At 42.8% G+C, this 27937-nt stretch overlaps 1 protein-coding gene across 2 annotated transcripts in view; it reads right to left on the reverse strand.

Moving 5' to 3' along the window:
- Positions 1-241: 241 nt before the first annotated feature.
- Positions 242-27937, reverse strand: part of GNAS (GNAS complex locus) — a 372370-nt gene continuing 344674 nt past the window's right edge. For both annotated transcript variants that reach the window (XM_033914905.1, XM_033914906.1), the window contains exons 6-12: positions 21015-21069; positions 14497-14570; positions 11969-12027; positions 6756-6876; positions 6278-6408; positions 3076-3143; positions 242-2028 (exon numbers count right to left, since the gene is read on the reverse strand). In XM_033914905.1, coding sequence (XP_033770796.1) covers positions 1882-2028; positions 3076-3143; positions 6278-6408; positions 6756-6876; positions 11969-12027; positions 14497-14570; positions 21015-21069 — 655 coding nt within the window. In that variant the 3' untranslated portion in view covers positions 242-1881. The remainder of the gene's footprint in view (positions 2029-3075; positions 3144-6277; positions 6409-6755; positions 6877-11968; positions 12028-14496; positions 14571-21014; positions 21070-27937) is intronic.

The raw sequence follows: 27937 nt of genomic DNA on the forward strand, positions 1-27937 counted from the left end.
TTAAAGACATATAGAAAAGAAACACTCGCAGAGACATCACACATGCCCAGGTATAAAATAGAACACGATGCAGTGCTGACTAAAGTCACGTGTCTCTTATTGCTACAGTGATTTTTACTCTCGGCACTGTACCACATCTTGTTCTAAGCATATCATTTGCATAAATTATTCAAGTTTAAGAGAAAGAAATCCACACATCTTCACTTCAAACTACTTACAGAATTCATATAAAACAAAAGTCTCTAAGGAATCTCTTTATTAAAAGAGAAATTAAAATGTCATTTCGCAACTGGAATTCAGTGGCCAAATACAAGGGGATATATAACACCTTGTCACGTCTGGAATACGGTAATAGACCCATGCAGTAATGTGGAGGCTGGTAGGGGGCATGTCTGCCCAGATTTAAAGGTGGTCACCATACGTGAATGATGGCTATGTGCCTTTATTGATGTTCTTTTTTAAACTCCCTTTTTGATTTTCTTAAAAAATAAAGGGGGGGGAGGGGGCGTATGAATGACCAAAGACTAACATTTATAATTTGTAGCAAAAATTTAGGTTATGTAAAATCAAGCCATGTTCAGCACTGGGAGAGAGATTTAAATGAGTTAAAGCTTAAAATTAAAAATGCATGACGGTGCAACATCCGGTCACTGGTTGAAGACCTCACTTTAAAAGTGGTACTGTTTTTTTCTTTTTTTTTGTTTTTTTACTAAACAGTATTTTTTTCCTTCTTTTAGAAACCAGAGAAACTAAACTACAGATAAGATTCTTCCCTACCGTGAGCTAATGCTGCAGATAGGATTGACAGAGCTGTACAGCGCAATCAAACGTACTTACATCTTAGCTCATTTTACAGGTACAGGCCATATTCAAGGCACAAAGATCTTCTACAAGTTTTTTTGTTTTTTTTTTCAATAAAGTTGTACAAAATAATACATTTTACAGTCTGTACAAGAATAATAATCCAGCAGTAAAATTAAAAAAAAAAAAAAAAAAAATGAAGGGAGAGGGTAGAAAGGGGTCTAGGGAGAACACTCCTGTCCAAGTTTAAGCTGTAAAGCAGAAGGGGGACGGGATGGATGGGGATGAGGGAAGTTCATCAGTGGAGAGCCTGGAACAGCGAGGCAAGTGTCTTGCCACGCTTCCCTGCCATCACAAACTCATTAATGCAGTTTAGAGTCTATGACGTCCAAGGTTGTCGGTAAAACCAACGAGACCGGTTTTATTTTATAATTCGTTTATTTATCATTTATTATGTAATTTTTTTTTTTTTAAAAGAACCACCCTTCTGAAAGGTAGCAAGTTTGCATGAGCGACTCTCTCTCTCTGCTGCTGAATTGTCAGTGTTTCCGCCCAAAGTCACATTTGACAGTCAGAGAGGGGAGGGACCTGTCCATTATCAGAGGCTGGTCTGAAGCTTGGCACCTTCTCACGTCTGTTGCGGTGAATACAAAGTGGATATCAATGGGTATTATGAGTGCACCCAGGCTGCTAATTACCAAAATTAACATAGAAAACAAAAAGGTTTCTCCCATCCCCAATTTGCATTTTTCTATCCTTCAGGAAGTCCACAGTCTGGGCAATTATTGGTATTATTTGTGGTAACAGCATTGACGTTAGGGAACCCACACTGAAAAGGGCGCAGAAGTCTGATTGCCGATATCTCATTGTCTGAGAGGGGAACACAAGCAAACCAGAACTGCTGCTCTTGTCCAGCAGGGAGGAGAAAAGTGAAGGCAGGAAGAGGGATGCAAAGTAGGAGTCGCACCAGTTCTTTCACCCTATGTGGGCAGGGCTATTTTATGTTTTCTTGCTTTTTGCTATTTTTTTTTCTTTTAAATGACAAAAAGGAGTCCAAAACCACAGGAAAAGTGCTCTCCATCACAACAACTCATACTGGCGAAGGTGCATCCGCTGAATAATGTCCCGGCAGTCATTAAACACCCGGCGAATGTTTTCTGTATCAACGGCACACGTGAAATGGGGGTAGCAGTAATGCCTTCCGTCACCACTGGCTGTGCTGATTCTCTGTAAAAAAAACCAACAACATTGTGGTAATAAACAGAGGGCTCAGTAAACCAGAGCTTTTCACACACTCGATTTGCGCTCTAAATTCCAGGCCAAAAACTAAGATGACACAAAGGAGTCCCACAAAGAAAGATACAAGCAAAGAAAAACCAGTGGGAGCAAACAGGTAAACAAAAGGGATATAATCAAATCAGCTCTTTATTGTAGTGATGCAAAACAGGACCCAACAAAAGCTGTGTTTCGGCAGAAGCCTTTGTCTCTTTCTCGACTGACTGCATGAACGAACGTTTCTGGGCACCTACAAGGCTTGACTTTTGGACAAAGTCTTTTTTTCTACATGCGAATTAAAGGGATACACCGACATAGTTTACTTTGGACTGCTGATGAAGACTTCTGCCAAAACACAGCCTGTGTTGGGCCTCATTTTGAATCTCTACATTAAGGAACTGACTACATTCCTGTTCAATTTGCAATCACCTGCTCCCTTGCTGAAGGGATGAAGAGAGCACTCATCAAGGCTGCCGTTACTGCACAGAACCACCCCAACCTCTTCCAAAGGTGCCCAAGTTCAGTGACTTCTGTTTCAAGCCCCAATTCTTACTCTATTTTAAAAGTACATAACTACGGACTACAGATATTTTCAAACAAAAAAAGGGGGCAAGTACTTTTGCTGTACTGCTTTTTTTTAAATTGCCATGACTTTGGCAGGTTAGAAATGATGAAAATAGACTGTTTCCACATTTTATGAAATCTGAATGACTTTCCCTTGTATTTAGTATGCTTGCTTTTCACTACAGGTCTCCCTTGCCATCTCTTTTCTTTTCCCATTGCCTAGCTGTTGCATGGAAATAGAACCCTCATAGCTGTATGCTCAGCACTCAAAAGATTTCTACAATGATCTAATTTGGCAAGCTAGCTAGATTAGATTTGCCATTTTATGGACTGGAAATTCCCCCTCTGAAGGGGCTAAGAGAGCCCCATAAAGGATCACCCAACGCCTCTAAAGCTTAGCGAGACGCACAGTACACACAGCAAAGCAATACTCACAAGAAACTCATCCCTAATAAAATACTTGGCCCTTGTGACTCTTGCATCCTCACCAGGCTCCGGTATTGCTAATTATAAAGAGAGAGAGAAAAACCACACACAAAACTTTACAGACAGGCAAAGATACAATCTATGAAGAGGAGTCAATAAATTCACTTTTGTTACTCCCTCGCCATTAAGAAAATACATTAAGTCATTAAGTGGGTAATTCTCAGTAGATTGCCCACAGTAGTACACATCATCCTGGCATCTGAAACATGGGTTCTTTAATGGCACCTGTGCATGTGCAATTACCATTACAGAATACGGTAGAGTCTCTGTTAACCGGAACTCAAGCAACCAGAACTCTCAAGCAACCAGCAAAATAAATCACCTGAGTACACCTACGCTTTGCCTACTACATGTCTGGTAGTTAGTCTGGAACAGTTTATGGTATGGCATAGTATGAGATATAGTATTAGTTAGGCCTATTTTTAATAGTAACTCTCAAGCAACCAGTAACTACATTTATCTGTCAACGAAGCTAGTAAAAGGTATGGAGAACTTGGATTACAAAGAATGACTTAGGAAACTGGGACTGTTCTCCCTTGAGAAAAGAAGACTGCGAGGGGATATGATTGAGACTCAAAATACTGAAAGGAATCGACAAAACAGAGCAGGAAAAAAAGTTATTTACGATGTCCAATGTGACTCGGACAAGAGGTCATGGACTGAAGCTGAGGGGGGACAAGTCCAGGACAAATATCAGGAAGTTCTGCTTCACGCAGCGAGTGGTGGACACCTGGAATGCTCTCCCAGAGGAGGTTATTGCGGAATCCAGCGTTCTAGGATTTAAAGGCAAGCTAGATGCACATCTCCTTGCAAGGTGCATAGAGGGGTACACCTGGCTGGGCCTCTGCATGTGCGGATCGCCGGACTTGATGGACCTAAGGTCTGATCCAGAGATGGCAGCTCTTATGTTCTTATGTTCTATCAATCCCTGTGTGTGCTGGTTAACTGAGAGTCTACTGTACTAGCATAGTCAACAGCTGCGCATCTAAATATGCATGAACATCTTTGCTAGCTCAATAACTGATGTAAATGCTCACAATTACTTGTAGGCAGTTAGAATACTAGCAGTTAAATGCCTATAACTTATGCACATTAATGCTAGATATGCCTCCGATTTGCCTATACCTTTCCAAAGATCCACCCCACCTTGCAAATACCCGGTTTACGAGTGCACCGGTTTGCAAGTGTTTTGCAAGACGAGCAAAACATTCGCAAATTTGGTGCCTCGTAAACCAAGCTTGCCTCACTGTACGAGCGCCCCCCCCCCCCGAGAACCGGCACCCTCCCCCCGCGATCCGGCACCCCCCCCCCCGCCGCCACCTGAGATCCCCCAACCCACCCGAACCCTCTTCTTACTTCCAGTGTAGCCTCCGCATCGGCACCAGTATGTTCTGTGCCCGAAAATCTGCTTCCTGTGCTGGGCCTAGGGCATGTGCGCATGCTCAAGGCCCAGCACAGGAAGCAGATTTTCGGGCACAGGACATGCTGATGCCGGCGATGCCGATGCTACACTGGAAGTAAGAAGAGGGTTCGAGTGGGTTGGGGGATCTCAGGTGGCGGCGGGGGGGGGGTGCATGATGGCGGCGGGGGGGTGCCCGTTCGCGGGGGGGCCTTCGGGGGGAGCAATGCCGGTTCTCAGGGGGGGGGGGGGAGCAGCGCTGCTGGCCTCGGGGGGGGGGAAGGTTTGGGGTGGGAACATATCAAAGCAAGTTTCCCTTACTTCTTATGGGGAAACTTGCTTTGATATACGAGCATTTTGGATTACGAGCATGCTCCTGAAACGGATTATGCTCGTAATCCAAGGTACCACTGTACATGCAATCGATTTTCCATGTGCAGTTTTACTGAATCCCATTTACAAGCAGTTGTGTGCAACTAATTAGCGCCAATTAACAGCTAATTATGGCAGGGTTTTGCTAAACGGTACCAGAGATTTTTAGCACAGGCCGGCAAGATAAATGCTTCGACACGCATAGTAATTCTATGAGTGTTGGAGCATTCACTTCACCGGCCCATGCTAAAAACTTCTGCATCATTTATTAAAAGGAGCTCTATATTAAGTTACATGAGCAACTGACACTATAACTTGTGTGCGTAATTTTCTGCAATAAGGGCCTGATTATATATATAGAACCCAAAAAATGGTGTTGACTACAATATCGATTAATGTGATTCTATAAAGTGCACATACCTTTTACAGAATCGCATGCTAACCACCACATAACTTTTAGGCACACCCATTTAGGCCAGCTAAAACCAGGCCTCAACGCCTGCACCTAAGTTCTGTGCAGATCAGACATATTCTATAACTTTTAAGAACGCCCTTGACCTGCCCCGGACACCCCCCTTTCAAATCCATGCTCTGCAACTGGCGTTCAGTTTTTATAGAACCGTGCTTTTCAACATATGCACATAACTTTTAATTTGTGTCAGTTGCCAATTATCAGTGCCAAATCTAAGTGGCGTGTGCAATCAGCTGTGCACACCAATTTACACACACAACTTAAGGTGTAGTATACAGAATTTGGGGGTTAAGCATAACATTGTGTGCAGTGTCTTGCAAACTTTTTCAGCTGTGGCACACTAAACTCAGGGCCTCTGAGTATGTGCGTGATGTCATCACATTGACATCCACACGTGCTCAGAGGCTCTATTGATGTGGCCCTGAGCTCAGGGGCCTTCCAAAACCTGGATAAATTAGAGGTTTTGGAATCCCCTCCCCTCCCTGTGGGGAGGGCAGAGAGGAGGACAGGTGCTGGTGACAGCAGCAACCAACTTGTCTCTTTCGCGGCATACCTGGAATCTCACCGTGGCACACTACTGTGCCACGGCACACAGTTTGTGATACACTGAATTAAAGGGTTCAATAATTAGGGATCATCAGATCAGTAAAACATGTTTCAGGTTTTTGAATCCTCTGTAACAACCATCTGTAAACAAAACTTGGGAGAGCTTTCAGAGTTAGCATCTTGCAGATCCCAACCTATGTGCTCACAATACACCTAAAAGTGCATTCTCATACTCTGCACCAACTAAAGTGCTAATAAATCTGCTGCCCTTTCATTCTGGAAAGTTTTTCCTGACACCGATTCCCCCCCCCCCCCCACCTGCAGCACACTTCAAGGCATTACTACAAAAAGCACAGACGTACCATCATCTGGTGTAGTGTAGCGGGCAAATTCTGGGAAGTAATCCTCGATTTTAGACTTTCCCGCCAATACCTTCTCAGCCAGCAAGTCTTGCTTATTCAGGAAAAGGATGACTGAAATGGTTCGCAGCCACCTGGGGAAATTGGAAAACCAGAACAATGAGAAGAATTTGCAGGACACTTAAAAAGAAAAAGTATCAAAACACATTTTGGAAACAAGGCTAGTGTCAAGGATTTCTCATAATCAATCCGTTGGCAGGAAATGAATTTCTGCATTTGGATTTCCTTTTCTTAGGTTATATATTTTAGATAATAGGACATCATTAAAACAAAAACTAATTTAATACAGCGATCAAACATATCTTCAGGGGGACAGTTTCCAACAACTCTGATGTTTTCCAAGTAGAAGGTGGTAATTTACTGAATTACAAATCTTAGCAAAATAGTAAAAAAAAAAAAAAAAAAAAGTCTGTGTGTGAACCTGTTGTTCCAGATACTCTTGAAGAGGTTTAGAGCCTCCTGAAGCCGGTTGGTCTGATTGTCCTCTCTTATAACCATATTGTAGCTACTACTGGCCACCACAAAAATGATTGCAGTCACATCTAGGAGAGGAAAGAGAGAGACACACATAACCACCAGACCATAACCACAGGTGAGAAGGTAGCCTCGCAAATGATACACTTTGCACCGGTTCTCAGCTAGCCCCAGTTACTCTAATCCCCTCCGATAATCAGGCACCTGTATGGCGTCACATGTCAGGCACCTGTATGGCGTCACATGGAAGCACAGCTCTAAATCTTGGTACCCTGCAGTGAAAATTTACACAGCTGATCTTAAACCGCACAAACTTGGGACCAGGCATGCTCCAAAAGCAGGATTTAGGGCCCATGTCTGCAGGGTTCAGGAAGCGGCTGTGAAGAACAATCCTCTGCAGGGGAGCAACACTAATCTGGAAAGGGGAAAATAAGAGTAGTGGGGGGAGGAGTGGAATCTCTGGGTGCTTGCAAATGAAGTCCCTAATACCAGGATCCCATTTCTGGTTCCACATGAGATGGAAGTTTCAAGTTGAGAAAGGAGGAAATAAGCCAAAATCCTCCTCACAAATTAGTAAATGGCAGGCAACTAAATAGCAGCCTACTAGTTTTCCTGCCCACATTGCCAATGTTCTAGACCAGGGGTGTCAAAGTCCCTCCTCGAGGGCCGCAATCCAGTCGGGTTTTCAGGATTTCCCCAATGAATATGCATGAGATCTATTAGCATCCGATGAAAGCTGTGCATGCAAATATATCTCATGCATATTCAGTTGGGAAATCCTGAAAACCCGACTGGATTGCGGCCCTCGAGGAGGGACTTTGATACCCCTTTTTTAGACCCAGCTGCCAGCCATAAAAGCCCAACTGCTTGTAGAACATCACAGCTTTCTTGTCTCAGTTTCTCTTGTGTGTTCCTTGGTTCTCTATGTCTGTGCGTGTCAATTAGGAGAAAACTTGTACTGGAAAACTTGCACGGTGAGGATAACTATGGTAAATTGTAACTGGTGAACTGTATATTAGTATTAGACCCCTAGTATGTGTCAAGTTAGGATAAAACTTGTATCGTAAACTTGTACAGTAATTATGACAAATCCAGTGCAAATCATAACCTGTTAACTGTATACTATTTGTTTAACCTGTAACCCGTTTTGAGCTCTTTGGGCCTTGCTAACACACAGGACCTAGGTCCCTCTACTAACCTTTTTTAGCAATTTCCTACCATAATTAATGAGGCTGTCTTTCAAACAGCTCTTAGCTTTTCGTACGATAGCCATCCAGAACCAACATGCTAGCATTAATCCCGCTAGTTCCTTCAGAGTTTAGCCTACTGGTTCTAACTCGGTAACTCCACCACATGAGGTCTTGTTTCCTTTACCTAACCCTCGATATCTGCCATTACCAACTTGCCAGAACTGATCTAGTTGATTTTGGGGAAACTGTAGCTACCCCCTACTGCCTGCGCCATTGCTAATTCCTACATTTGGGTTTTTGCCATCACCTCTGACTTGCCTTTGCTCTTTATTTTCTAATACTGTAAACTCCTAATCCTGTTCCTACCATTATCTTCTTAAAGTTGCTCCTGGGAACTGTTTATTTTTATATATATATATATATATACACATATACATATACACACACACACACACACATATATATATAGTTATATATATAACTATATATATATCTATCTATATCTATATATAGTTATATATATAACTATATATATATATATATATAAAACTATATATCTATATATATATATATCTATATCTATATATATAACAAAATATATATATATATATATATTCCTCAAACTCACCTCTTATTATATCCTATCAAAAAATTTATGTTTGGTTTTCAGGAGGTATTTTCTAAGCCTTTCCCCAGAAGAAGAGGCCCCTTATAGAACTAGGTCACGCCTAAAAAGCACCCATGGTGCATTCTTTGTAGAGTAGGTACACGCAGCAGGAGGAACATGGGCGGAGTTACAATTTCCACATGCTCTTTACATGCTAACATTTACCTCTGGCTCCTGAGCAGGCATAAATGTCATCACTTAAAATCTAGGGTGCCATTTCTGCAGGATCTGAGCAAATAAAGCTACACAGGCAACAACATACATGCTTATAAACAGGTGCCGAATGGATTATGGCCCTCATTCCCTACCCCTTGTAAAAGAGCCTAATTTGGCATTTGGGTGCTAACACTTACACCATGTAATAGGAGATGTAAATGTTGCCACCCAGGTGCACAATTTATAGCATAAGCAGCGGAACACTTTTTTGTTTGGGGGGGGGCTGCAAGCTCTGCCCCAGACCCCGCTCCCATAATAGTACTAACTGTAATACAATTTTTTCCATTCATTTTTCATATATATACACACAATATAATCTTATTAACAACACATAATGGTTAACCACAAAATTAAACTACGCAAAGCACACTGCTTCTCAACATTCATTCCTACCAGAACACCTGGCCTTGGTCACACATGCAGAACACAGATAACCCCTATGCAAATACAGGACCACAAACTAAAAGTATTAATATATACAAACAAAACCCTAAGATGCAAGACTCTGCATGCAGTACAACCCCCAGAGAAATAGAAACAAATGCATTTCTTCCTGAACAGTGCAAAATATAGATAGCAGATATAAATTTCTCAAAACTGACACAATTCAATCACTAAATTGAAAGTAAAATCATTTCCACTACCTTTGTTGCCTGGTGATTTTGGTTTTCAAATCATCTTTCCCAGTCTCTGGTTGCATGTCCTTCTGGCTGTGCTCTTAACTGTGTATCAGGGCCACCTTATCCATTTGCTGTTTGTCTCTCCTTCACTTTCTGCCATACATCCGTCTTAGCATTAACTTTTAACATTCAACTTTCTTCCATTTTTCTGCTTTTTTCTCAAAATCTACTTTTCCATGCCTTCCCTTCCCATCTAACCATGTGTACCATCTCTTCCCTCTTTCTTCTCCCCCTACTCTCATCTATCAATAAGAAGCATTTTTTCTTATCTCTTCCCTGTCACACAACATCACTGTGCACCATCTCCTCCCTCTGTCTCCCCTTCCCCTCCATCCCTATGCACCATCTCATCCCTCTCCCATGGTCAGACATCTGTCTTCCCTCTTCCCCCCTTCATATGGTCTGGCATCTTTCTCCTCTCCTTCCCATAGCCTGGAATCTCTCCTCTTCCCGAGGTCTAATATCTCTCTCTCACCTCCTTCCTTTTCATTCTGTGGTCTGGCATCTCTCTCTCTCCTTCCCACTCTAGTGATCTGACATCTCTCCTCCCTCCCAGTGTAACATTTCTACCTCCCTCTTCTCCACCACTATCATGTCCAACAATTCTCACTTTCTTCCTTTCCCCATATACATCATCTCTCTTTCCCTCTCACGCCACACACCCATGTTCAACAATTCTCCGTTCCTTTTCCCTCCCCCACCGGCAGTATTTCTTTCTCTCCCTTCCCACTACTTCATCTGTGCAGCATCTCTTTTCCCTCCTTTCCTAAACCTCCCAGCCCGTGCATTTGTCCTTCCCAACCCTCTCCCAGTATGTGCAATATCTGTCGTTCCCAACCCCCTGAGCATATGTCCTCCCTACCTTCCCAACTCCCTACCCCCTGCACCCAGCCTCTCCCTGCCAGGCTCTGCACTAAACCCCCTCCCAGACTCTGCACTCAGCCACAGCCATCCTCTCCCCTCCATCCATCTACCCCCGTCAGACTCTGCACCAGCCCCATTCCTTCCCTCCCTCGCCCGTCAGACTCTGTACCCAACCCCCCCATCAGACTCTGTTCCCCTCCCCTATCAGACTGCACCCAGTCACCCTCCCTCTGTTTGACTCTGCTCCCAGCCCCATTCCTTCACGCGCTCACTCTGTACCCTGCTCAGTCAACCTACCTCCGGCCTGGTGGTTCAGAGGTGCAGTGGGTAAGAGTCCACTGCTAACCCAGCCAGTCCCAGGTGGTTTCTTCTGCCACTGAGCGGGAGCGCGCTTTGGCGTTCCATGATCTGCACTGTGACTTCTTTGACTGGCTCCCGCGATTTATGAGAATTAGAGGGGGGGGGTGGTTTACATCCAAGCTTATATGACAGTCACACAAAGGATGATGCTCATCAGGGTGTTACACTGCATAACAAAATGTTCTCGGACATTAGGACCAGGGCTGTGGAGTTGGTACGCCAAGCTTCAACTCTGACTCTTCCATTTTTATACTGTATGAGTCCAACTCCAACTGATTTTAGGTTTTAAATGGTTCTGGATCTAAACTATTGGTAAATATAAGTTATATATAAGTTACTGGTAAATATAAACTATATATAAACTACTGGTAAATGTAAGTTATATATTTAAGTTTTACTACTGGTAAAAATAAGTTATATTTACCAGTACTTAAGATTTCTTTTTAGTCCTGGATATAAAGTATAAATAAATTTACAATGTAACGTTAAGTTTTTATTTCAAAGCTGGAGTCTGAGTCAGTACATTTTTACCATTCCCAACTCCACTCAAAATGGCTTCTGACTGATTCTACAGTAGAGAATGAGAGGGGGACAAATTTTTCCCGGTTCCCACGGGAACTCATTTTCCCATCGAGTTCTTTTCCTGTCTCTGCCCCATTCCTGCAAGCTCTGTCCTTATCTGCACAAGCCTCAAACACTTTAAAATCATAAGTGTTTGAGTCTTGTGCGGTTAAGGCAGAGCTTACAGGAATGGGGCAGGGACAGTGACAAAACTTGCGGAGACGGGACAGAGAAACTGAGTTCCTGCGGGGACAGGGAAAATTCTGTCCCCGTGTCATACTCTATTCTACAGTCCTGATTAGGGCTGTTCAATCATGTAAACTTTCACAAAACTAAGCATCTTGCTACTTGGAGACATCATTGTCCATTTCATAGCATCCACCACACTTAATGCATGTGCTCCTTCTAGCCTCCTCTGATATTTCTTTACTGATGCACAAGACAACCACGAGCAATTCACTGCACAGATATGCCAGTTATGCAATGAGAGTGGCACTATGCAGCATGTTAACACACACACACACACAAGGAAATGGTTTAAACATATTTCCTTATTCACTGGGGAACTAGCAGATCCTTGAAAATCAAACATCAGACCACAAGGATACATGCTACAGATTACCATTAAAACACTGGATCCATTTTCTGCGTTCATCTCGTTGGCCTCCAACATCAAACATGCTAGAGAGAAAATTAAAAAGATTCTCAATTAGATCTGGAAGTACTACTCCAGTCCTTCTGAACACTAACATACCAGAGCAGGAGAGAGATGCAGGGACCACATTCTTCCTTCCACTCTACTTAAGCTTCTTTGGAAAATTACAAGAAACTCTAAAGAAATAGAAATTATTTCACCAATAAACTTTCCACAGGGCTCCTTCTATTTATGAAAGTGGTGGAAGGACACAAAGCATTACAGCAACTAACTTCTAGGTCTAATTGCCAAACTCAGAAGACTATTTTTGAGTATTAATTTAGTTAATTGTGTAATTACGTGTTAAGTTTAAATTTAAGCTCCAATAGTTGATACACAGGTAGACTTTCCCCTCAAAGGAAGAAGAAAGTCTGTATTAACTCCATCCCAGTTCATCAGGTGGAATATTCATATTCCATAGATGCTGGAAGGAAAGATGGTTTGCATTCTAGTATAAGATAAATGCCCTGGGATGGCACAGGAGACTCCTGCATGCAGTTTGGGTGGGCAAGAGGATTACAATGTATTGTCTACTAGTCATAATGGTTGGTTTGCAAATTATGATAACTATGGAGATTTTAAGATTTTAATTTGTTTTCTATTTTATCTATGTTCTCATTGATGTAAATCGTATAAAAAAGTTTTAACTAAATAAAAACACAGATAGGCACCAATAACCTTTTCAACTCTGCTTTTGAAATATCTTTGGAAGATCACAAATGGGGCATTATATACCATGGAATCAGAAAGGAGAAAACAAACCCAGAAAAACAGATAACTTAGGATGAAAAGTAACAAGGTGTTTACAGTATAATCTCGTTATAACGGACTCGCTTATAACAGAACCTCACCTATAGCAGACGAGGCCCACTGGTCCCGGCCGAGCGCCATTATAAACATACAGAAAATCATCACATAAAGCGGACTCGCATATAATGGACTTTCAGATATAACGGACAACCAATTCGGTCCCCAGAGCCGCTTTTAGCTGTAGTTTTCGTTGGCTATAATGGACATGCAGGTTCTGCTTACAAGGTACGTGGCGTGCCGGTGATATAATATCAAAATGCAGCCCAGAAGAAAATGACAAGAGTATTTTTCTTTCGAGCACAGTACGACATAATGCTTTAGACCATCTTTTAGTGTTCTGGTTTTGCAATCATTTCGTGCCATACCAATGTTTTGCTGAGTTTTGTTCTTGATGTTGCTGATATGGTTGTGCAGTGACTGTTGTTCATTGATTGAACGTTGTTTCAAGTTGACCTATATAAAGTTTTTAAAAAAATGCAACTCTGGATATAACGGACTGTTTTTCCAGGTCCCTTGAAGTCCGTTATAGCGAGATTATACTGTATTCCAACACTGATTGAAGGTGAATCCAACATGGACCGTGTTTTGGTGCAAGAGTTTTTCTCGGGAATGATATTAGACAACAGTCAATAAATCAACGGTTGATAATAACTACCAAACTACATGGAATGGGGAGCCAGCACTTATTTCACAGTCTGTTTGGCTCACTGTTCTGTATAATTTGGCGGTTGTCATCAGCAGTTGATTTATGGACTGATTACAACTTCATTGGGAGCCTTTCTGGGCCTCTTTGACCGGGTATGCTCGTAGCCATGTATTGAATGTTTGATTGAGTATTTTAGTATGGTTTGTGTCCTGTGCTCTTCTGCTATTTAAAAAAATTTTTTTTTTCTTCCTCCTTTTTTGGGTGGGGGGTGGGGTGGGTTTTCTGGTATTGAAAATTTGGTCTGTGTTGTATTCTTTGGATTGATGGTTTTTGCTTGTGCTTTTGACCAATAAAGAGTTTTTGCAATAATAGATAAGGGTGGAAGCACTAAAAATTCACACACGATTAATCTACTGCAAAAGAACAGAACTAACATTGCAATGAAATGCACATTTTTAAATGAATGTGCATTACAAATGTTATAGGAAATATTTAAAATAATCGCCTCTCTCATTGTCAAACTGGTTTCAGCCTAGAGACCCAGACTGTTTTATGAGCCAGTTACTGAACGGCAGATAAGATGAACAGATGCATAAGGAAAACTTTCTCCTAAGGAACATTTTATCTCAAGGTGACACCCTGTATAGAGGTCATTCAGACTTATACAGCACTTGGTTCCATTTCATCTTGACAGCTTCTCTCTGAGAAACAGCCACACAGCTTTCTGAGATATCTTTGGATATTTCAGAACCACCACCACCAGTTTCTCTCCCTGCCCCTCTAAAATCTAAATGTTAGGAACACAGAGGCGTGATCACTATTGCACATCAGCAGTGCCCTTGGGTGATAGAAAACATCTTTGCTCATTAGCTGTCCTTCAGTATTAGGGCTCAAAAAATACATCTATGACAAATGAAAGAGATGAACCAGAAATCGCAGGAAACTGTGAGGTTTTGAACCACACAATATCAATAAAGCTATCTTTATAAAAGACACTTACTGAAAATTAACTTTATCGACTTGAAACTTGGTTTCAAAAATTCCCGATGTCAAAACTCTGCATCTCAGAAGGTCCTGGAAAGATGGAGAAAAAAAACACACACACATACATCCCTCTTTATTAATCACAAAGCAGTTCTGCTGTTTAAATTTACACACAATCAGCTCAGCAGAAAGGACAGGCGTTCATGCCATGCCCCATACCCCAGTAGTACAGAAATAATGTTTGTGTGCTGCTCATAACTGACGTTTTCCCTGGCAGAGCTGCAAATTACCCAGTTCCATGAGAAATATGTTTAAGTTTAGTCCTTGATTTCTAATCCCATTCTGATGCATTATGGGACCTGCAGGGCTGATCTCAAGGGTAGAATTAAGAATAAATCTCACACTGCTCTGAAATAATAATAATAATAATAACTTTATTCTTATATACCGCCAACAATCTTGCGACTTCTAGGCGGTTTACAATGAAGAGAAACTGTACAGACATGTGGGTTCAAAAGCAGGCTTGGCCAGAAAAGTCTCCCTCTTGGACTCAGATCACTTGGCGGCTCTGGCTATAGCACTACCAGACGTAAGCAGCACTGTACAGAGTCACAAAGACGACGGTCCCTGCTCAAAAGAGCTTACAATCTAAACAGACAAGACAATATCCATATATTATCTGATACTAGTATCACTGGGTCTCCTTTCACTTTTGTGCTATTTTAATGTTTTTCCTCACTTTTTATGGGAAAATAATGTTCATCCATTGCTCATCTCGCACCATTTTACTCTCGGCTCTGGGCTTCTCCGTTATGTCCATTGTTGGCTCACATTGTACATTTACATCTAACTTCCAGATCCCCTGCCAATACTTCCTTGCTTTGAAACATGCTTCACTTTGTGGCTCCTCAAGGATCAGTCCTTGATGTTCTCTGCTCAGACTTTCTTATCACCCTTTGTGTAGTCACATCACTCCTCTGCTCCAGCTATTTCTTTGTTTCTAATCCCTCCCCTTCTGTGCCTACCAAATTCTTTGTCCATTTTCCGCTGACAGAGGTCCTCCTCTTTCCTGTCCGTCTCTCTCCTTCACCTACCAGCTGGGTTTCTGTTTAATCATTTCACTCCTCTTGCCTTCACAAACTCAGTCTGGAATTTTAGAGATTCCCTTGATCCCTCTCTTTTCACTTGAACAGTTCTGTGATCTGGTCTTCTCTTCAGTATCATGAGTTTAGTGTCCATCAAATCTCTCTTTCAAATTGTGAAGATGACTGCAAAAACCCTCTTGTTAAACTCCTCAGATCGTCTGACAGCTGCCCTGGTAAACTCATGCCTCTCCTACCTTTCAATAGTTCCTATCAGGTTTGGAAACTAGTACTACTGAGGTGTCCGGTTTTCATTTATCACCACACACTCGTGGCTGGACTTCTCCTCTCCCTCCTCATATTCAAGGTATCTCTCTGATCCCAGTCTTCTAAGACTGCACAAAGTTGGCTCCCCTCTCGTCAGAAACAGCCTATGGGGAATGTAGGCCCAGTGCAGAAGCTTTGCAAGGCCTCATTTGCATAAATCAGTTGGTGCTGAACACCCGAGGCCATGTGCGAGACGCAGTTGCTCATTGGTAGAGCAGGCCAAGCTTCTAGTGCCTATCGCTGGAAATTCCTGATAGTTAAGACATTCCTCTTCTGGTCTAGGTAATCCCCCCCCCAAAAAAAAAAAAATCACCTTTCCAGACTATTTTATTTTATCCCAGCACTTATTTTCTACATTTTTACTTATTATGTGGCATGGTTTTCATATTCTGATCAATCTTTGATGATCTGCCTTTAAAGTTGCCCTGGGTAGACTACCAGCCACATATAAACAAGAATCAAACGATGCTGTTCTCCCACTCACTATGCATCAGTAGGGATCAGCTATGAGGCAGTATTGCAGTCCCCGATTTACTGATCTCTACTATGGGGACAGTGACTACGTAGGACTTTTTGCAACTCTTCTCCAGGATCAAACAAAATATAAACAAATATACAATATGGTTTCATCTGCCAACACAGCTCTGCCACCTCAGTGGTAATGATCATGCATCTCACTGTTCTGGCTGGTTTGAAGGTGACTGTAGGTGGTCTGAGAAAGTTCTTTTATGTGTCTGGTTTTCAATTGTACTTTTTTTTAGTTTAGTTGGTGTTTTGGTTTGTTTTTTTTTTAAATTATTATACTCTTATCTATAATTCATTCCAAACTATCTGTTGAGGGAAAAAGGCAGAATATTAAAATGTTTTACGTTAAAATAACAAAAATTCAGTTGGGCAATCCAACTAATAGCCAGAAAGAATACATCAATACAGTGTTCCCCCGCGAATGCGCTCATTCGCGGTCTGCTCCGACCGCCTCTTCCTGTAGTAAAGTCAGGCTACACCAATCAGGAGCTTCGTGTCAAAGCAGCTCCTGATTGGTGTAGCCCGACTTTACTACAGGAAGAGGCGGTCGGAGCAGACCGCAAGTGATTTTCTTTACCCACCGGCGCTCCAGCTGCTCTCTCCTGCCTCCTCTGGAAATCTGCAGGGGTTCCTGGAACAGGGGAGTACTGTATATAGGTTAGGAGAAAGTTTTTACCCATTTCCGTACTTCAACACATAAAAGGCTTTCTATGTAACCATACAGTCCCATGGAGTTGGACTAACTCCACTGACCTGCCCAGTCCTCCCCCCCCCCACAGTTACATAATGCTAGCAGACCAACGTGAGTTGACATCATTTATTTTTCAAAGTGTTGTATTCCCCCTGAGCTTGGTGACCATTTCCAAAAGGTCAGGCACAAGCACAATTTGTACTTTCCAAGCACATGTTCCTCCACTAAATCCTAAAAATATTCTAGTCCAGGGCAGTGCTACTGAAGGACAGGTCCTGGTATATACTGATACCTGAAACACTGTTTGTGCAATTCATTTGGACACATTAGGCCAAATCAGCAAAATCAGAGGCTCTCGCCAAGGAATTTTAACAATGCAAATTTTCAGCCTGTTTTTAATCACAAAGACATTCGAGCTGCTAGCATTTATATTGTTGAAGTATAAACTGGACAATGCACATCAACTGCTATTGGTTGGGAAATGTTTTCTTAAGTTTTCTGTTGGTTGGTTTCTCTTGGTAAAGGCCCTTTAAAAAAAACATTTATAGACAGTAACTCTATGCTAAAAGCAGGGCTGTGGAGTCGGAGTCGAAGTCTGAGTCGGAGGAAATTTCGGGTACCTGGAGTCGGAGTCAGAAGTACAAAAAACTGAGGAGTCCACCGACTCCATTTTTGAACTTGGCATACCAATCACGAGCGATTCTTTCAGCTATAGCACCCACTATATACACAGCACAAATGTTGCGAGCAGTTTCTGCAGCCTTAGAACCTTGATTAAAAGCAAAAAGAAGGTGGTGTCGAAAATGCTCATTTCTCTCAACTTGATATTCCATTTTAACGATCTGAAAATTAACCAGTGCTGTGGAGTCGGAGTCGAGGAGTCTGAGTCGGAGGAAATTTCGGGTACCTGGAGTCGGAGTCTGAAGTACAAAAAACTGAGGAGTCGGAGTCAGAAACATTTATCTACTGACTCCACAGCCCTGGCTAAAAGAAAAAAATGTATCTACAGTAGACTGCTCCATTTTTCAGACTTGTCCAAGGTGTGATTATACACTTATTTTGAGGTGTGTATGTATTTTCTCTCTCATTTAAATGCTCAATATTTCAAGGAGAACCCAGACCATAAATCAGATGGCTGCATTAACAGGACTCTGCAATGGAGTGAGTAACAGGTCGATTACAGATTCAGATCATCAAAGCTCTTACCAGTAACTGTGGCATTCTTAGCAAGAAAAACCCTGATTGCAGTTGGTTTTTTGTAGCCAGTGGCATAGCAAAGGGGGAGGGGGGGTGCTGGTGCCTTTAAGCAAGGGATCTCAAAGTCCCTCCCTGAGGGCCGCAATCCAGTCGGGTTTTCAGGGTTTCCCCATCTTCAAGAGATAAGCCGAGGGGGGCGCTTGAGTGTCAGGGAAAAGTAAGGGGGGGCATGCCACCCCTTGGGTGCCTCCCTCCTTCACTACACCACTATTTGTAGCCCACCTCTTTCTCTAGATCAGGGGTGTCAAAAATCCCTCCTTGAGGGCCGCAATCCAGTCAGGTTTTCAGGATTTCCGCAATGAATATGCAAGAGATCTATTAGCATTCAATGAAAGCAGTGCACCCCTGCTCTAGATGAAGCTCCTAGACAACTGAAATTTCTCACCCCCCCTCTTACCTCTCCCCCCCCCCCTGTTTCAAGGCCCCCTTTTATTCCCTCCTCCTGATTCCCTTTCAACCCCTCTCTGAAAGTCGCCTAGAGCCTGAATAGGTATGTACGACTCACAAATAGAAGATTAGATTAGATTATGAAACTTGACTACAATAAAGTGTTGTATCAAGAAGCTTCATAAAATAATATGAAACTTCTTCAGCTCTTACAGATTAGTCTCCTAGTCAAACCTGACCTTGCTTAGCTTCAAGGTTCAATAAGTAGACTACTGTAAGGGCACATCTGTAGAATCAAAGTTGTGGTGCCTAAATCTCTCCTACTGATACTAGACAATTGGGTTTGCATGCTATTCCAAAGAACTAGCAAGAGTGCGTTACTTGGAGATCCCGACGAAAACAAGAGAATTGACCCAATGGTCTCCACAGACAAATCCATGAAGAAACAACAATGTGGAGAATGATGTTTCTGAGATGGACTTTATTAATATTAAAACTTGGCAAACCACATAAAAACCTCTAGGACGCAGTCTGCTGAAAAGCTTTGGACCCTAGACCCAACACGGTCCATGTTTTGACAGAATGTCTTCTTCAGGGGTCCCTATGAAGTCCTATGGTAAAGATACGTGGATAAAAATGCCAGCCAGAAATAAACTGTTCCGTAAAAGCTGTGTGCAGGACATGGGCCCATATAAGCAGATTTACTCTATGTATATCTGTGGATATCCTGAAAATGGTTGGTTGTACAGTCAACAAGAGAGGATCGGGAATCACAGCCATAAATGGAAAAGAAGCTGCAAGAAGGAATTTATGAGACCTTGAAGTGAAATGTAGAGCATCTCTGAACAGTTTTCACAGTAGCAGCGTGCAAACATTTCAGTCAGCACCAAAACATCAAACTTCCGTTTCTCGTCACCAAAGAGACAGGGAACCTACAGTGTCACATAGAATGACAAGCTGAAAAATTGCTGTTTAAATTACACACCGAGGGGGCAATATTCATTCCACAGTGGTCAGCAGTTTTTAAGCTACTTACAGCTGTAGGTTGAATTAAGACCATATATTCAATGCCGGGCCATGTTTGGGCATCAAGTTGAATGTCACCCAGAAACTGTATACAGTGGAACCTCGGTTTGCAAGTGTTTTGCAAGACGAGCAAAACACTCAGCAAACTTTTGCCTTGCAAACCGAGCATGTTCTGGTCTACGAGCACCTCCCCCCCGCTCTAACCAGCATCGCACCCCCCCCCTCCCGGCGAACGCCCCCCCCCCCCCGCGAGAACCGCAAAGCACCCCCGTGCTGAAAGCAGCATCCGCCCTTCCTTCCTCCCAAGCACAGTTCTTACCCCTTCTGCTCGTTGTAAGGGTGAATACGAGCTCCCGCCTCTTGCCTGGGCTGGGCCTTGAGCATCTGCACATGCTCAAGGCCTTCTGGCTCTCGTTCTCTCGGAGAGAACGAGATCTCCGAGAGAACAATAGCCAGAAGGCCTTGAGCATGCACAGATGCTCAAGGCCCAGCCCAGGCAAGAGGCGGGAGCTCGCATTCACCCTTACAACGAGCAGAAGGGGTAAGGACCGTGCTTGGGAGGAAGGGCGGGCGGATGCCGCTTTCAGCACGGGGGTGCTTTGCGGTTCTCGCGGGAGGGCATTCGAAGGGGGGGTAGTTCTGATGCCGGTTCGGGGGGGTGGAAAGCCGGTTAGAGCGGGGGAGGGGGTGATGGAGCAGCGCCGGTAGCCTCGGGGGGGGGGGGGGTTGGGTTGGTGGAACGAATTGTTCAAGTTTCCATTATCTTCTATGGGGAAAGTTGCTTTGATATACGAGTGTTTTGGTTTAAGAGCATGCTTCTGGAACGAATTATGCTCTTAAACCAAGATACCACTGTACTAGCTAATATTCAAACCAGTGTGCGGTTAAGCTTGGTGGATAAAGTAAGGCAGCCTTTTTACTTACTTCTCCAGACTGAATATTGAGGCTAACCAATTAAGTTCCAACTCAGACCCCCCCAGCTATAACCAGACAGTGCCTGGGCAGTCACAGGCTTATTTTCGGGGAAACACTGTATTTGATGGCACAACTCACTTAAATGGCCCCTGCCCAGTAAAACCTTTTTGAGTATTGACCCCTGACTTTTTATTAAACCTCCCGACTTGAACACCATACTGTCACATGAATCAAATTGACAGCCAATAACTGCTCAGAACATACTTTTAAACCCCCATGAGCTACAGTGACAGGATCATTCCACCAGAGGTTCAATTTACTCACCTGGTCAGATGGTGTGTAGTCGTTCTGTTTCACTATGTCAATCTTGTCTAGAAAACTGTCAGGTGGAGAGAAGAGAAGGGAAAATTTGTAAGAAATGCTATTTACACACAATTGTTCTTAATTTATGGTAACATAATAGATAAGCACAGAAAAAAAACTACTGGTCTTAATTTTCTGTCCACTCTTCCAAGGTTTCATTTTGACTATCAATCAAGAAGAATGACCACTTGTAGGTTATCATCGCTTGTCAATTTCTTTGTTTTGTACTCAAGTGGTCCTCTTCCATCTTGAGGAGATGGGTGTGCAAAGACTTCATCTCATATCCTGCATCTCCCTCTACCTGTGTCTTAAGAAGTTTTATAATATTTTTTAGAACACATTGATTAAAATAAATAAAAATCATTAATTTATACACTGCACTTCAAACATTATCAATTCTGTATGATGAAAATATTTTAAAAAACCATAAAAATTACTAAGGGAATATAGCACTACAATTTAAACCAGTCACAACCATGTAATGTGTGATATATAAGGGGAAAGAACACCCCCCTCCCACCTCCAAAGACTATTTAAGTTCAGTCTTACTATTCAATAATTTCAAGCTCAGACTCACAACACAGATTAGTCACCTAAGATGAACCTAAAGAAAAGGCTTGCCTAAATAGCCATGTCTTAATGGCAATTTTAAATTTCTGAAAAGAGGTTTCTAAACAAATTTCCAATGATAAAGTGTTCTCTAATTGTGGCCCAACACACAGCAGATACCATAACTAGTGAGACTGTGTCTGAATTCAAAAGGGCCTGGGATAGGCACATGGGATCTCTCGGAGAGAGAATGAGATAATGGTTACTGCGGATGGGCAGTTCTATGACCTCACAATGCAGGTGCACAGAGCCTTAGCCTATAGGAAGAGGAGATGCAAATGTTAAGAGAGTCTTAGCCAATAGGGAGAGGAGGAGATAATGGTTACTGCGGTTTGGTTCATAGACAACGGCGCGAAAGACAAAAGCGCGTGCCGACAATTGAGCGCAGCGCAGAGGTGCGCGCCGCACAAAATTACAGTTTTTAGGGGCTCTGATGGGGGGTCTTGTTGGGGAACCCCCCGTTTACTTAATAGACATCGCGCCGGCGTTATGGGGGGTTTGGGGGTTTGTAACCCTCCACATTTTACTGTGAACTGAACTTTTTCCCTAAAAACAGGGAAAAAGTTAAGTTTTCAGTAAAATGTGGGGGGTTATAACCCCCCACAACGCGGCGCGATGTCTATTAAGTAAAGTGGGGGGTTCCCCCCCCCACCCCCGTCGGAGCCCTAAAAACAGTAATTTAGAGTGGCGCGCGCCTCCGCGCTGCGCTCAATCGTCTGGGCGCGCCTTTGTCCCGGCGCGCTTTTGACCCGACACCCTGCGGTTTGGCAGACTAGAGGGGCCATTTAGCCTTTATCTGCTATCATGTTTCTATAAGAAACCAGCAAACTACATCTCTGTGGTCATACCCTCGTTTCTGGAGGTTGTAGCCTCCTTGTTAGTACCCTGCAAAGACCAGGGCCAGCTCATCCTGCAGACCAGATGAGGCACTGGCCTAGGGTGCCAGTGATAAAGGGTGACAAATCTCACGCCAGCATCTCTCCCTCTCCTCGCAGAAAGGAGGAGGGGAATAGGAGAGAGAAGGACACTCTATATTACCATAAGATGATGGGGGACTTGAGACACAAGGAAGCTACTAATTATGTGTGTAGGAGGGGTGGGAGGGCAATACAAACACACTGGTTCAAGGCGCTATATAGACCCTTGAGCCGGCCCTGACAAAGATTAACTAGTTGGAATGGGCTGTTGTCTGCAATGACACAGGAAATGTCTACATTTCCAAGTTTATTTAAAAATTTGATTAAACGCTTTTCAGATACTAAGCGTTTTACAATCTTAAAAATTAAGAGGAGACACAAATTTTAAAAACAAAAGACTTTTAAAAACAAACACAGAGCAGGACACATAACGTATACATTAAACACTAGGAAAGGGGGAGAACTACAAAGGATTATAGGAAAGAGAACATATAAGAGGAAGAACAAAAAAAAAAAAGTTGGATCAGACAAGAGAGGAGATTTCGATTTTCAAAAGTGTTTTTAAATAATGGAGCCAAAGAGGAAGAAGGAAAGTTGGAATCGAGAGAAAAAAAAAAAAAAAAAAAAGAGAGAGAGGAGGTTCCAATTTTCAAAAGCGCCTTTAAATAAGATGCTTGTCACAGCATGTTATTACCAAACGAAAGCAAGCAAAAATACACAATATTTCATGTTTTGCCGTCCACTAATAATACTGTGCACTCTTTGGAGAGTGTACACCAGGACTGCCCAAGTCCGGACCTCGAGATCTACTGGCAGGCCAGGTTTTCAGGATATCCACAATGAATATGCATGAGAAAGATTTGCATACTAAGAAGGCAGTGCAGGCAAATTTTTCTCATGCATATTCATTGTGGATATCCTGAAAACCTGGCCTGCCAGTAGATCTCGAGGACCGGGCTTGGGCAGCCCTGGTGTACACTATGGGCTCCTTTTACTAAGGTGCACTAGCATTTTTACGCATCCAGGATTTTAGCGTGCGCTAAACCCGCGCTACGCTTCTAGAACCAACGCCAGCTCAATGCTGGTGTTAAGGTCTAGCACGCGGGGCAATTCAGCACATGCTATTCCACGCGTTAAAGCCTTAACGTACCTTTGTAAAAGGAGCCCTATGTGAAAAGAGGACACATTCTTTCCAGATAGTGGAAAAGACAGGAAATGAAAATTCTCTTGCGGCCCAGTTTTACTAACTACACATAGAACATTCATTCTTTTTACAGAAAGTTAGTAGCTGGGCTTTAAGTCCTTGACAGTTGAAAGCTGTGAGCAACTAGACCAGATTTGTGCCAATCCAAACTTTGTTTTTGTGTCCTCCAGAGCTTACAAAATTGTAGCACATACGAGGTGTGATCAAAAATTTAAGTGAATGCATAAATAAAAAAAAATTACAGTAAGAGACACATTGCCATCAATCCCCCCCTCAAAATACTCTCCCTTGCTTCGAACACAGTTATCCCCATCGCTCTTGCCACTTTCTGAAGCAATCCTGGAAGCCTTCTTTCGCGAGGGTCTTTAGTTACGCTGTCGTGGCTGCCTCGATGCCCTGAATCGATTCAAAACGTTTACCTTTCATGGTCATTTTGAATTTGGGGAAGAGCCAGAAGTCGCACAGTGCCAGATCCTATGAATAAGGTAGATAAGGACACACTGCAATGTTTTTATTTGACAGAAATTGCCGTACCAGAAGCGATGTGCGACACAGAGCGTTGTCATGATGAAGAATGAAACAGTTTGCCCATTTCTCAGGTCGCACTCACTCGTCTCATGTTCAAATCCGTTGTTAAAATGTTTTGAATGGAACCATAAGAGATGATCACATCCTCAGAAATTTCCCTAATAGTCAATCACCTGTTTGATCAAATCATTTTGCTTACTACTTCAACATTCTCTTGGGTTTTTCATGTAGAAGGACATCCCCATCTCTTCTCTTCTTCAACCGATTCACAACCATTATGAAATCGCTGAAACCACTTGTAAACCATCTTCATGGTCACTGCAGCATCACCATAAACTAATTTTAACATTTGGTGCGTTTCTTTACCACCTTTTTGAAGTATGAAACAAAATTTCATGTTGTTCATGATCCATGAATTACAGCACACTTGAAACACACACCTTCTCTCAACTGTAGCTCACAACCGACTGACTGCACCAAGCAAGTTGAAACTTGTCCTGCACACTTACTAAGGTTTGACGTGCTGCTTCCCGTATTGAAGATCCCTGCCTTTCTATTGGATGGCGCTCGGCAGAAGCATTCACCATATTTTTTGATCACACCATAACAGCACATAGAGAGAAAAAAATCAGATATATTATACATTTTAATGTAACAACCAGTATTAATGGGGACTGCATTATGTTTGCTAGTTGGAGAATCTGGTCTTTCTTCAGACTTGAGAAGACATATCTGCACGGATTTGCCTAATCTTGGATCCGAGGAGGTTGTTGTAGGGAAGAGGCTAGTGGACTGTAAGGAACCAGGGTGGATTAACCAGGCCCAAAGACACTAAATATACCAATGCACTACCTGGAGAAGGCCACCAGAGGGCCTAAAATAAAGTACTGTTACACTGCTGATCCCCCCCCCCCAGCTCAAACTTCACATAAGAATTGCCGCTACTGGGTCAGACCAGTGGTCCATCGTGCCCAGCAGTCCGCTCACGTGGCGGCTCTTACAGAGCAGTTTTTTTTTTTTAACTCAAAGCCCTGAGAAACAGAAATGTTTCTTTGCAGATTGTGTTACATCACTCAGAAAACCAAGCCCCTGGACATCAAATTTCCCTGACAGCAAAGGAATATCCATGAGAAACGCAGAGGCCCCATCTGAACTGGTATCTGTTTACAAATGAGCAACATTTGCATATTGACATAAGATGACATTGCTCCCTCTTCAGGAGGGAAGACAGGAAAGAAAAGAGCACCTTAAAACAAGTAGATTGCAAGCTACCACTGGATTTTAAAAATTCATTGATTTAGTCCAATAAAAAAAAAGGTATTACCTTATTTCCTTTGTTTTTTTTAAATTCTATTTCTATATATTACCTTGGAAAGTGGACTAACACAGCCACCACAGCATTTCACTCAAAAAGCTGATAAAATTTGTAATGAATAAACACATGTAATTAAGTAATCATGTCCTCAATTCTCTCAATCACCTAGAACTAAACCATCCGGACAAGTGCATGGAAATTAGATGCCTAAATGCCAGACAGGATGTGTTTATACACAAGCCACAGCTGTAAGCCATGATCAATTGATTAGTATTAACTTGGAAAAATAATTAAATGACATGGAAATAAGTGTGGGAAAATTGGGGGGAGGGAGGGAGGAGAGAAGAGGCTGGACATAAAAACTGGATCACAGTGGAGCAACATTTTAGAAAGGGTGGACAAATGAGACATCAAAGTTGGGATATCTCAATTTCCACTAAGATCTTAGGAAAACGATCCGATGAGGCAGAGCCTGAGAAATGGATATTCATGCATCGGCGGAATATCCATGTCAGAAAAATAAAAGTAAAATATTAACAGGCAAAACAGGAACATAAGCTTCCCTGTGACAGTACATGAACATTTGTGTGCTAGAAGGAATGGTTAGGCCAGCCATTTTAGAAACAAAATGTTATCCGACACGGAGACCAATATCCCTTACCAGTTTCGCTTTCAGGGGGCAGTGCGCTTACTAGGGGACCCTTCTCTAATCCCTCCAATGAAGCGCTACTTAACAGGAACACATTGCCTACACCTAGACTTGCCAGGTAGCTGGGTCTAAATCTCCAACATCCATCTTTTTGAACACATGTTCATTCCCCTTAGGCCTGGATACACTAAAAATGGTCATTAAGACCCTGTATGTTGCTGTGGGCTGATTTTTTGGTTTATTTTAAAACAGAGATCGATATTCCAACAGGTTTGCATGAAAATAAGTTTTGCCAAAATACCATCTGATCGATAGTTCAGAAAGCGATTCTCACACATGCGCAGAACCAGCAGGGGAAACCCAAACTAGAGAATGACATGGTGACTGTTACCCATGGCTGGCTACGGCAAGCATGCAGGAAGGAGGGGAGGGAAAGAGACTGGTTGTGTGGGTATGGAGAGACAGGGATTTTGTTGATCTTTACTCTGTATTATTTGCGTTTATAAAATGATAATAAGAACATAAGAAGTTGCCTCCGCTGAGGCAGACCCTAGGTCCATCCTGCTCAGTGGTGGCCCATAAGGCCCATTGCCTGAGCAATGGTCTATACCTATCTATACCCCACAATCCCTTTTTCTTCAAGGAATCTATCCAAACCTTCTTTGAAACCATTTAATGTTTTGTTGCCTACAACAGCCTCTGGAAGCGCGTTCCATGTATCCACCACCCTCTGAGTGAAAAAGAACTTCCTAGCGTTTGTTCTAAACCTGTCCCCTTTCAATTTCTCCGAGTGCCCCCTTGTACTTGTGGCGCCCCTTAATTTGAAAAATCTGTCCCTGTCTACTTTTTCTATGCCCTTCAGGATCTTGAAGGTTTCTATCATGTCTCCTCTAAGTCTCCGCTTTTCCAGGGACAAAAGTCCCAACTGCTTCAATCTTTCAGTATATGGGAGATTTTCCATTCCCTTTATCAGTCTAGTTGCTCTTCTTTGTACTCCCTCAAGTACCGCCATGTCTTTCTTGAGGTACGGTGACCAGTACTGGACGCAGTACTCCAGATGTGGCCGCACCATTGCAAGATACAGCGGCATGATGACTTCTTTCGTCCTGGTTGTGATACCCTTCTTAATGATACCCAACATTCTGTTTGCTTTCCTTGAGGCCGTGGCGCATTGCGCTGATGCCTTCAGTGTTGCATCTACCATCACTCCCAGGTCTCTCTCCAGGTTGCTGACCCCTAGTGGTGTTCCCCCCATTTTGTATGTGAACATCGGGTTCTTTTTCCCCACGTGCATGACCTTGCATTTCTCCACGTTGAAGCTCATCTGCCATTTTTCGGCCCACTTTTCCAGCTGCGTTAGATCCTTTTGGAGATCTTCGCAGTCTTCCCTGGTTTGAGCCCTGCTGTATAGTTTGGTGTCATCTGCAAATTTAATGACCTCACACTTGGTTCCCGCCTCTAGGTCGTTTATGTAGATATTGAACAGGAACGGTCCCAGCACCGACCCCTGCGGAACTCCGCTCGTGACCCCTTTCCAGTCTGAGTAGTGGCCCTTTACGCCAACCCTCTGTTTCCTGTTTGCCAACCAGATTTTGATCCATCGGTGGACCTCCCCTTGTACCCCGTGGTTCCATATCTTTTTAAGCAGTCTCTCGTGTGGCA

The sequence above is a fragment of the Geotrypetes seraphini genome, chromosome 11 (assembly GCF_902459505.1).
Source record: "Geotrypetes seraphini chromosome 11, aGeoSer1.1, whole genome shotgun sequence".
NCBI classification, from domain to species: Eukaryota; Metazoa; Chordata; class Amphibia; order Gymnophiona; family Dermophiidae; genus Geotrypetes; species Geotrypetes seraphini.